Raw genomic sequence first — 12,271 nt, 5'->3', positions numbered from 1 at the left:
AGGTAAAGGACCTCTTCAAGGAGAACTACAAACCACTGCTCAATGAAATAAGAGAGGACAAAAACAAATGGAGAAACATTCCATGCTCATGGTTAGGAAGAATCAATATTGTGAAAATGGCCATACTGCCCAAAGTAATCTATAGATTCAATGCTATCCCCATCAAGCTACCAACAACCTTTTTCACAGAACTGGAAAAAACCACCTTAAACTTCATATAAAGCCAAAAGAGAGCCTGCATAAGCAAGTCAATTCTAAGCAAAAGGAACAAAGCTGGGGGCATCACACTACCTGACTTCAAACTATACTACAAGGCGACAGCAATCAAAACAGCATGGTACTGGTACCAAAACAGAGATATAGACCAATGGAACAGAACAGAGGCCTCAGAGGCAACTCCACACATCTACAACCATCTGATCTTTGACAAACCTCACAAAAACAAGCAGTGGGGAAAGGATTCCCTGTTTAATAAATGGTGTTGGGAAAACTGGCTAGCCACGTGCAGAAAGCAGAAACTGGACCCCTTCCTGACACCTTACACTAAAATTAACTCCAGATGGATTAAAGACTTAAACAGAAGACCCAACACCATGAAAACCCTAGAAGAAAATCTAGGCAAAACCATTCAGGACATAGGCATAGGCAAGAACTTCATGACCAAAACACCAAAAGCATTGGCAACAAAAGCCAAAATAGACAAATGGGATGTAATTAAACTCCACAGCTTCTCCACAGCAAAAGAAACAATCATCAGAGTGAATTGGCAACCAACAGAATGGGAAAAAACTTTTGCAATCTACCCATCTGACAAAGGGCTAATATCTGGAATCTATACAAAGAACTAAAACAGCTTTACAAGAAAAAAACAAGCCCATTCGAAAATAGGTGAAGAATATGAACAGACACTTTACAAAAGAAGACATATATGAGGCCAACAAATATGAAAAAATGTTCATCATCACTGGTCATTAGAGAAATGCAAAACAAAACTACACTGAGATACCATGTCATGCCAGTTAGAATGGCAATCATTAAAAAATCTGGGGACAACAGATGCTGGAGAGGATGTGGAGAAACAGGAATACTTTCACACTGTTGGTGGGAGTGTAAATTAGTTCAACCATTGTGGAAGACAGTGTGGTGATTCCTCAAGGACCTAGAAATAGAAATTCCATTTGACCCAACAATCTCATTACTGGGTATACATCCAAAGGACTAAAAATCGTTCTGTTAGGACATATGTAGATGAATGTTCATTGCAGCACCGTTTTACAATAGCAAAGACTTGGAAGCGACCCAAACGCCCATCGATGATAGACTGGACGGGGAAAATGTGGCACATATACACCATGGAATACTATGCAGCCATCAAAAATGATGAGTTCATGTCCTTTGTAGGGACATGGATGAACCTGGAAACCATCATTCTCAGCAAACTGACACAAGAACAGAAAATCCAACACTCCGTGTTCTCACTCATAGGCGGGTGTCGAACAGTCAGAACACATGGACACAGGGAGGGGAGCATCACACACTGGGGTCTGGAGTGGGGAACTAGGTGAGGGACAGCGGGGGGTGGGGAGCTGGGGAGGGATAACATGGGGAGAAATGCCAGATAAAGGTGATGAGGAGGAAGGCAGCAAACCACATTGCCATGTATGTACCTATGCAACAATCTTGCATGTTCTTTACATGTACCCCAAAACCTAAAACACGATAAAATGTATCTATTTTTAAAAAGTTACAAAACAGTCTGCAAACAAGGAAAACAAAATTGCCATAATAAGTCCTTACATATCAATAACTAAATATAAATGGGCTCAGTTCTCCAATTAAAAGACATAGAGTGGCTGAATGGATAAAAATCAAGACCGAACTATATGCTGCCTATGAGACACCTACTTCAACTGTAAAGACATACAAAGACTGAAAGAGATAGCAAAAGACATCCCAAGCAAGTGGAAACCAAAAACACAGCAGGAATAGCTATACTTATATCAGATAAAACTGACAAGTCAAAGACTGTAAAGATAAATAAAGAAGGTCATTATATAATGATAAAAGGGCCAATTCAGCAAGAGGCTATAACAATTTTAAATAATCTATGCACTCAGCATTAAGCACCGAAGTACATAAAGCAAACAATAAACGAAGAGATAACTGCAATACAGTAATAATAGGGGACTTCAACACCCTACTCTCAGTAGTGGACAAATTATCCAGGAAGAAAACCAACAAAGAAATATCAAAGTTAAACCAGAAACTAGGCCAAATAGGTCTGACAAAGAACATTGTACCCAACTGTTGCAGAATACACATTCTTTTTATCGGGACATGGAACATCCTCCATAATAAGACCATATCTTAGGCCACAAAACAACTCTCAACAAATTCAAAAAGCAGAAATCATACCAAATATCTTTTCTGACCACAATGGAATAAAATTAGGAATCAATAAGAGGTACTTCAGAAACTACCCAGATAAAAGGAAATTAAACAACATGCTCCTGAACAACCAGTTGGTCAATGAAGAAATTAAGAAAAAATTTTAAAATTTCTTGCAACAAATGAAAATGGAAATACCATAGATCAAAATCTATGGGTTATAGTAAAAGCAGTAACTTCTTTTAAGAGAGATGTTTATAGCAATAAACACTTAAAAAGTTGAAAGATTTAAAAAAAATAAGTTAACTCTGCATCTCAAGGGAATATAGAAAAGCAAGAACAAACCAAACCCCAATTAGAAGAAAGTAAATAATAAAAATCTAAGTAGAAATAAATGAAATTGAGACTTAGAAGACTCAAAATTAGAAATGAAAAAGGAGACATAAGAACTGAGAAATCAAAAATACAAAGAATCCCTAGAGACTATTACGAACACCTATACATCAATAAACTGGAAAACCTAGAAGAAACTGGTAAGTTCCTGGACACATACAACCTACCAAGATTGAAATATGAAGAAACAGAAAACCTCAACAAACCACTAATGAGTAATGAGATTGAAGCTGTAATAAAATGTCTGACATCAAAGCCCAGGACCTGATGGCTTCACTGCTAAATTCTACCAAACATTTAAAGAAGAACCAACACTAATTCTACTCAGTTTCTTCAAAAAAAAAAAGGAAGAGGAGGGAATACTTCCATACTTATTCTATGAGGCCAGCATTAGCCTGATACCAGAACCAAACAAGGACACGATAAAAAAAAAAAAAAAAAAAACTACATATCCCTGATGGACATAGATGTAAAATCTTCAACCAAATATAGTAACACGTTGAAAAGATCATTCACCATGATCAAGTGGGATTCATCCCAGGGATGGTTCAACTTATGCAAATCAGTAAATACGATTCATCACATTAACAGAACCAATTACAAAAACCATATAATTATTTCAAGAGATATCCAAAAAGACGTTCAATAAAATTCAACATCCTAGCCAGGACCACAATGCCCACTTTCAGTACTTTTATTTAACATAATACCACAAGTCCTTGCCAGAGCAGATAGACAAGAGACAAAAATAAAGGGCATCCAGGCCAGATGTGATGGCTCATGGCTATAATCCCAGGGCTTTGGGAGGCCAGTATAGAAGGATGACTTGAGGCCAAGAGTTCAAGAGTTTAAGACCAGTCTGAGTGACAGAGTGAAACTCTGTCTTTAAAAAAAAAAGGTGGTATGGGGGCGCTTTTTTCCCAGCTGGAACCATGGAGGGTGTAGAAGAAGAAGAAGATTCCTGCTGTGCCAGAAACCCTTAAGAAAAAGTGAAGGAATTTGGCAGAGCTGAAGATCAAGTGCGTGAGAAAGAAGTTTGCCCAAAAGATGCTTCAAAAGGCAAGGAGGAAGCTTATCTACGAAAAAGTGAAGCACTATCACAAGGAATATTGGCAGATGTACAGAACTGAAATATGAATGGTGAGGATGGCAAGAAAAGCTGGCAACTTCTGTATACCTGCAGAACTCAAATTGGCATTTGTCATCAGGATCAGAGATATCAATGGTGTGAGCCCAAAGGTCCGAAAGGTGTTGCAGCTTCTTTGCCTTCATCAAATCTTCAATGGAACCTTCGTGAAGCTCAACAAGCCTTCAGTTAACAGGCTGAGGACTGTAGAGCCATATATTGTATGGGATTACCCAAATCTGAAGTCAGTAAATGAACTAATCTACAAGCGTGGTTATGGCAAAATCAGTGAGAAGTGAATTGGTTTGACAGATAACCCTTTGATTGCTCGGTCTCCTGGTAAATATGGCATCACCTGCATGGAGGATCTGATTCATGAGATCTGTACTGTTGGAAACCACTTCAAAGAAGGAAATAACTTCCTGTGGCCCTTCAAATTATCTTCTCCATGAGGCAGAATGAAGAAAAAGACCACCCATTTTGTAGAAGGTGAAGATGCTGGCAACAGGGAGGACCAGAGCAACGGGCTTATTAGAGGAATGAACTAAGGTGTCTATCATGATTATTTTCCTAAGCTGGTTGGTTAATAAACAGCACCTTGTCTCAAATTGGAAGAAAAAAAAAAAGTATACAAATCCAAAAGGAAGAAGCCAAATTAGCCTTGTTCACAGATGACATGGTCTTATACTTAGAAAAACCTAAAGACTCCACCAAAAAAATGTTAGATCTGACTAATAAATTCAGTAAAGTTTCAGAATACAAAATCAACATGCAAAAATCAGTAGCATTTATTAATATATACAACAATGAACAATCTGAAAAAGAAATCAAGAGAACAATCCCCCTTTTACTAGCTACAAAGAAAATAAAATACCCGGGAACCAATTTAAACAAAGAAGTGAAAGAGCTATATAAGGAAAACTATAAAACACTGAGGAAAAAATTGAAGAGGACACAAACATACAGAAAGATATGCCATGCTCATGTACTGGAAGACTTCATACTGTTAAAATGGCAATACTACCCAAAGCAGTTTACAGATTCAATGCAATCTCTAACAAAATACCAATAATATTCTTCATAGAAATAGAAAAAAAAATTCCTAATATTTATATGGAACCACAGAAGACCCTAAATAGCCAAAGCAACACTCAGCAAAAAGAACAAGGCTCCAGGCATCACACTACCTGACTTCAAAATTTACTACACTCTTTCCCATCTTGCAAGATGACGAGTGAAAGAGTTGAGAAGCCAGACACTAAAGAGAAGAAACCCGAAGCCAAGAAGGCTGATGCTGGTGGCAAGGTGAAAAAGGGTAACCTCAAGGCTAAAAAGCCCAAGAAGGGGAAGCCCCACTGCAGCTGCAATCCTGTCCTTGTCAGAGGAATTAGCAGGTATTCCCAATCTGCCATGTATTCCAGAAAGGCCATTTAGAAGAGGAAGTACTCAGCCGCTAAATCCAAAGTTGAAAGAAAAAGGAGAAGGTTCTTGGAACTGTCACAAAACCAGTTGGTGGTGACAAGAACGGCAGTACCCAGGTGGTTAAACTTCGCAAAATGCCTAGATATTATCTTACTGAAGATGTGCCTCTAAAGCTGTTGAGCCGTGGCAAAAAAAAAACCTTCAGTCAGCACATGAGACAAACTGTAAGCCAGCATTAACCCTGGGACCATTCTGATCATTCTCACTGGATGCCAAAGGGGCAAGAGGGTGGTTTTCCTGAAGCAGCTGGCTAGTGGCTTGTTAGTCCTCAATCGAGTTCCTCTACGAAGAGCACACCAGAAATTTGTCATTGCTACCTCAACCAAAATTTCTATCAGCAATATAAAAATCCCAAAACAGCTTACTGATGCTTTCTTCAGGAAGAAGCAGCTGCGGAAGCCCAGACACCAGAAAGGTGAGATATTCAACACAGAAAAAGAGAAATATGAGATTACAGAGCAGTGCAAGATTGATCAGAAAGCTGTGAACTCACAAATTTTACCAAAAATCAGAGCTATTCCTCAGTTCCAAGGCTACCTGTGATGTGTCTGCCCTGACGAATGGAATTTATCCTCACAAATTGGTGTTCTAAATGTCTTAAGAACCTAATTAAATGACTACCTTAAAAAAAATTACTACAAAGCTATAATAATCAAAACAGCTTGTTGCTGGCATAAAAACAGACAATGAAAATTCTAGAGAACCCAGATTTAAATCCACACATTTACAACCAACTCATCTTTGACAAAAGTGCCAAGAACACTTTTGGCAAAGATAGAATGGGGAAAGGACAGTCTTTCAATAAACGGTACTGGAAAAACAGGATAACTATATATAGAAGAATGAAATGAGACCCCTTTCTCTCACCATACACAAAAATCAAATTCAAATGGATTACAGATTTAAAATCTAAGTCCAGAAACTACTACTAGGAAACATTGATAAAATGCTCCAGGCCATTGATCTAGGCAAAGACTTTTTGTGTAAGATCTCAACACAGGTAACCAAAGCAAAAATAGACAACTGGGATTACATTAAGCTGAAAAGCTTCTGCACAGCAAAGGAAACAATCAAGTGAAGACATAACCCACAGAATGGGAGAGAGTATTTGCAAACTGTATAGTTGGATGTTTGTCCCCTACACCTCATGTTGAAATCTGATTCTCAATGTTGGATGGAAGTGGAGTCTCATGGGAGATATTTGGCTCATGGAGATGGATTGCTCAACGAATGGCTTAATGCCATCTGTAAATGAGTGCATTCTCACTCTATTAGTTCCTCTAAGAGCTGGTTGTTAAAAAGAACCTGGGACCTCTCTCCCCATCTTTCTTTGCTTTTCTCTCTTGCCAGGTGATCTCCGCATATGATAGCTTCCCTTCTCCTTCCACCATGAATGGAAACAGCCTGAAGTCCTCACTAGAAACAGATGCTAGTGGCATGCTACTTGTACAGCCTGCAAAAGTGCAAGCCAAATAAACCTTTTTTTAAATAAATTACCCAGCCTCAGGTATTCCTTTATAGCAACACAAATGGACTAAAGTGCCATCTGACAAGGGATTAATAACCAGAATATGTAAGGAACTCAAACAACTCAATAGCAAAAAAACAGATGATCTGATTTTAAAATAAGCACGGTTATTACAGTGGCTCACACCTATAATCCCAGCACTTTGGGAGGCCAAGGTTGGTGAACTTCTTGAGTCACGGAGTTCAAGACCAGCCTAGGCAACATGGCAAAACCCCATCTCTACCAAAAAACAAAAAAAATTAGCGAGGAGTCCTGACATGCACCTATAGTCCCAGCTACTTGGGAGTCTGAGGTGTAAAGGATCACTTGAGTCCAGGAGGCAAAGGTAGAAGCGAGCCAATATCACACCAGTACAGTCCAGCCTGGGCAACAGAATGTTGCCCTGTCTCCCAAAAAAAAAAAAAAAAAATGGTGGGGAAAGATCTAAGTAGACATTTCTCAAAAGACACACAAATGGCCAAAAAGTGTATGAAAAAATGCTCAACATCACTTATCATCAGAGAAATCCAAATCAAAACCACAGTGCGATATCATCTTACACCAGTGAAGATATGGAGAGAGGGAAATGCTCATACACTGTTGGTGAATGGTACAGCCACTATCGAAAACAGAATGGAGGTTCCTGAAAAACTAAATTAGAACTATCATATGATCCAGCAATTCCACTAATAGGTACATCGCCAAAAGAAAGGAAATCAGTGTATCAGAGATACTTGCATGCCCATGTTCATTACAGCACTGTTCACAATAGCCAAAATACAGAATCAGTCTAAGCACCCATCAGTGGATAAATGCATAAAGAAAATGTGTATACACACAATGAATTATTACTCAGTAATGAAAAATAATTAAATCCTGTCATTTGCAACAACATGGATAGAACTGAAGGTCACTGTGTTAAGTGAAATAAGTACAGAAAGACAAATACTACATGTTCTTACTCATGTGGGAGAGCTAAAAACGTGAATCTCGTGAACACAGAGAATAAATTGGTGGTTACCACAGGCTCGAAAGTGTAAAGAGGTTGGGATGGCGATGAAGAGAGGTTAATAGTTACAATATAGAAAGAAGAAATAAGACCTAATGTTCAATAGATCAGTAGGGTGACTAGTTAATAATAATCTATTGTATATTTCAAAATAGCCAGAAGAGAATAACTTGAATGTCTCTTGGACTTCAATGGATAAATTTTATACATTCAGTGGACTGAATGGATAAAAGCGAGCAATGAAGTAAATCCATTCCTTGGAGATTTTTTTGTTTTTTTGAGACAGAGTCTCACTCTGTTACCCAGGCTAGAGTGCCGTGGCTTGATCTGAGTTCACTGCAACCTCCGCCTCCCAAGTTCAAGTGATTCTCGTGCCTCAGCCTCCCAAGTAGCTGGGATTACAGGTACCTGCCACCATACTGGGCTAATTTTTTGTATTTTTAGTAGAGATGGGGTTTCACCATGTTGCCCAGGCTGGTCTTGAACTCCTGACCTCAAATGAATGACCCAACTCTGCCTCCCAAAGTGTTGGGATTACAGGTGTGAGCCACCGCACCCAGCCACGCCTTTTTTTTAAAGCAATACCTCCACCAACAAAAATCAACATTATCAAAAATATTAAACAACCAACAGCCATAAAATTAATGAGGACTTATGTGCATTCCAGGGATGGTCAAGAGGCCAGAACAAATCCCATCTCTTCCTATAGTTGTGAAAATATAAGCTTAACTACTCTACACCTTGTTTCAACACTGTAACTCCACACACACACTATGGCATGGTATTCTCGCTTCTTTGCCTTTACTCAGAATATGCTCTCCTCTAGGAAAGACTTTTCTTTGCCTCACAAAAATTCAGTTCAGACATCTTCTTCAAAAACATCTGCTCCTCACCACCAGACTGGGCAGTCCTCTGTGCTGCTCTCCACTGCTGTACCTTCCCACTATATGGAAACTCTGGCCACCTGTTTCAGCCTCTCCTGAAGCAAACAGTACCTGGCTTACCTTGATGCCCCTAGTGTTCAGCTGTAGTGGACACTAATAAATCCTAAAAGGCCATTGCATGCTTCCCTGTGACAGCAAAGACACTTGCTTAAACAAGCAATCTTCCATACCATGACATCAGGGTATATTTTCTCATACCATGTTTCCAGAAACTGATGTTAGGGTGTTTTTTTCCTCAACTGATATTCAAGACTTGTTCTTTGTTGCTGCTGCTGTTGGAGGTAAGGTTACCAGCAGGCTTTTAAAACCTGTCTATGCACTGAGGCCTCAATGCCTGTAACTTTGGCACATTCTGCATGCAGTTTTCCATCATTTTTGCCTTGAGGGTTGTGGTTTCTGGATCCCTTGCCAGCATCACTAGTCCTGGCACAATATGTATGCTGTAATCAGACCAACTCAGGAGTATGCCTTGTAGCTTGCATTACTGGAGGCCCTTGGGTGGTCTGCTCAAATGTCACCTCCTCAGACAGTTTCCTTGACCACTCAATCAAAAATAAAAATAACTGATCAGGCACAGTGGCTCACAACTATAATCCCAGCACTTTGGGAGGCCGAGGCAGGCAGATCACTTGAGGCCAGGAGTTCAAGACCAGCCTGGCCAACATGGTGAAACCCTGTCTCCAATAAAAATAAAAAAAATAAAAATAAATTAGCCAGGCATGATGGCAAGCACTTGTAATCCCAGCTACTTGCGAGGCTGAGGCACAAGAATCGCTTGAACCCAGGAGGCAGAGGTTGCAGTGAGCTGAGATTGCAGCACTGCACTCTAGCCTGGGCAACATGGCAAGACTCTTGCCTCAAAAAATAAATAAATAAAATAAAATACAAATAAAAATAACCTATCAGTCACTCTTACTCCCTTTTGCTGCTTTATTTTCTTCACACCATTTCACACTGTCATAATCCCAATTGTGATTTCCACACATTTTATATAGCATTTTATTAACATAAGAATTATTTTTATAAAGTTCTTAATGCACTATAGATTGAAAGTCAACTTTTTCTCAGCATTTCACTTTTCTCCTTTTTTATTTTTCAAGGAGAATCCTCTGGATCACATTTCAGACATGGAAGAAGTTTGTAAAATTTATGAAAGAGGAAAGAGTAAAAGAAGAAAGGCGACAGCAACTTCGTAGGAAGGTAGCTGAAATCCTTCCAGACTTCCAGGCACCTGGAAGTGGCTATGAGCTGTACCCGCAATCGGATACTTGGTCCTTGAATAAGACAAGTCTTTGGTGAACCAATGAACCACATTAGTGTAATACTTAGGACGGGAACCTCAACTGGTCTGTAATGTGTGTGTTCATCTCCACCCACCCATCCACATACCTATACCTGGTTTATTCTCTGAGCTACTTCTTAGATCAAAGGAATTATTTTGAGAATTTTTATCCCCTTCTTTGACTTTTCCTGGACTGCTAGTCATTCACTATAGCATTTATCACAGTGGGATCATCCAAAGGAACATTCTAGAGGTCCTCTGTTCAAATATATCCTATATATTTTTAGCATAGTAAACTTTAAAAAGGACAAGTGTTTGCCTGCCTGAGCCTGTGAAGACAAATGTGTCCATATAGCTTAACATGAGTTGCTGATAAATGTGACCTTAATTAAATATAAATAAAAAGTAGTGAGTACTTAGAAAAGGAAAGATCAAGGTGGTCAATCTTCTAGTACGTTAGCATCAGTTACAGGCACCCTACCAGACCTTGTCCATTTTAACCACCCCCAATGGCAGACCATGTATCAAGAGGTTATCTACACAGCTGCTGCAGAGGACAGTAGCTTATCCTGACTTCAGAGAAACTGAGGCACCAGAGACACTTCTCTTCAGTGCACCTGGATAAGCATGAAGGAAATTCCAAAAGGTAATAAATCTATCATAACAGTCCAGCAATTCATTAAATTACCTGTTCACGCTCCCAACTGCAACTGAATAATACACTCAACTTGTCTTCTAGGACTCAGCTCAGTTTGATCTAGATATTGAGATACCTATCTTGAATTCAAAGAATGTTTTCATCTTTAAGGTGCTATAAAGACTGATAAAATGCTCTCTTCTATGAATTGTCTTAGAGAATTACCTTCTGGGAAAATAATTTTTCATTATAAAATACATGTTTAACAAATTCAAGTAGTCCATAAATGCATATGGTAAAATGAGAAGTCCTGAGGTGACTACTGTTAGTGGTGTACTGAAAATCTGAGTTGGCAAAATAAAAACTCTGTGTTTTTTTTAAGTGACTGTTGTTTTTGTCTCGTACTTCCTAGAAAGGATATCTAGCCACACCACCTGCTACGTGACTTGGATCTTTTGATCATGGAGGATGTGTGGTATGACAGAACACCTTGAATTGAACTTCATTTCTTCTATGATATGCCTGTTCCCACACAGCTTTTCCTTAGTATGATTATACAGTTGTCACACACACAAAATAATCCTGTTTTTCTAGACTAACGGCCACTAAAGAAAATGTAACTAAAAGTAATTCATAATACATAACTTTCCATCAAAATCACTATCAGTTTATACTTAAATACGGTATATTCACAAAATATTGGCTGATATTAGCACCTGGAAACAAAATACCAGTTTCATTATTTTTTTGTTTTGTATATGTTTTTGTTTCCTTTTGTTTGAGACAGGGTCTCACTCTGTCACTGTACTTCAGGCTGGAGGTACAGTGGCCTGATAATGGCTCACTGAAGCCTGGACCTCCCAGGCCCAGGCAATCCTCCGACCTCAGCCTCTCAGATAGCAGGGATTACATGCCCAGCTAACTTTTTGTATTTTTTTTTTTTTTTTAGAAATGGAGTTTTACTATGTTACCCAGGCTGGTCTTGAACTCCTGGACTCAAGTGATCCTCCCAGCCTTCCAAAGTGCTGAGATTACAGGCATGAGCCACCCAGCCACCAGTTTTCTTTAAATGCCAAGCCTATACATAAGGAAAGGTGACTTCTTTAAGTAAACATGCCAAGAAGCCTAAATAAATCCCACAAAGCTTAAGTTTTCTATCTTTAGCTTTATTTTATTTTTGCCTCACCTCAAACATCAACTAGAAATTGAGTCTTTAGCAGCCCATATTCCAATCAGACCAGCTAGACTTTTTCCCTAATACAGAGCCTTCTAAAGAGATACAATGGAAATAGTTTTGATGCTGTTTCTTGCTGGACTATCATGAAGATATGCTTTGAAAGGTATTATGTTACCAGTATTATGTTACTGCTAACATAATACCCCAACAAGCAATATCCCTGACCTACAAAACCGGAGAAATCGCCACCAGGAACATGACAGCTTAGAGCTAGGGACAGACCCATAGGATAGGGACATCGAGGGAGCCAAAGAGGCAGCACAGGT

The 12,271-nt window shown here is 39.1% G+C and overlaps 1 protein-coding gene across 2 annotated transcripts in view; it reads left to right on the top strand.

Moving 5' to 3' along the window:
- The window catches only part of CCDC191 (coiled-coil domain containing 191), an 89,157-nt gene extending 78,008 nt beyond the window's left edge, over positions 1 to 11,149 (top strand). For both annotated transcript variants that reach the window (XM_012463988.2, XM_012463987.3), the window contains exon 17: positions 9,950 to 11,149. In XM_012463988.2, coding sequence (XP_012319411.2) covers positions 9,950 to 10,148 — 199 coding nt within the window. In that variant the 3' untranslated portion in view covers positions 10,149 to 11,149. The remainder of the gene's footprint in view (positions 1 to 9,949) is intronic.
- The last annotated feature ends 1,122 nt before the right edge of the window (positions 11,150 to 12,271 follow it).

Source organism: Aotus nancymaae, unplaced genomic scaffold (genome assembly GCF_030222135.1).
Source record: "Aotus nancymaae isolate 86718 unplaced genomic scaffold, 86718_ANA_hifiasm-v0.15.2.pri h1tg000011l, whole genome shotgun sequence".
Lineage (NCBI taxonomy): Eukaryota > Metazoa > Chordata > Mammalia > Primates > Aotidae > Aotus > Aotus nancymaae.
This window is presented reverse-complemented; position numbering and strand designations above follow the sequence as displayed.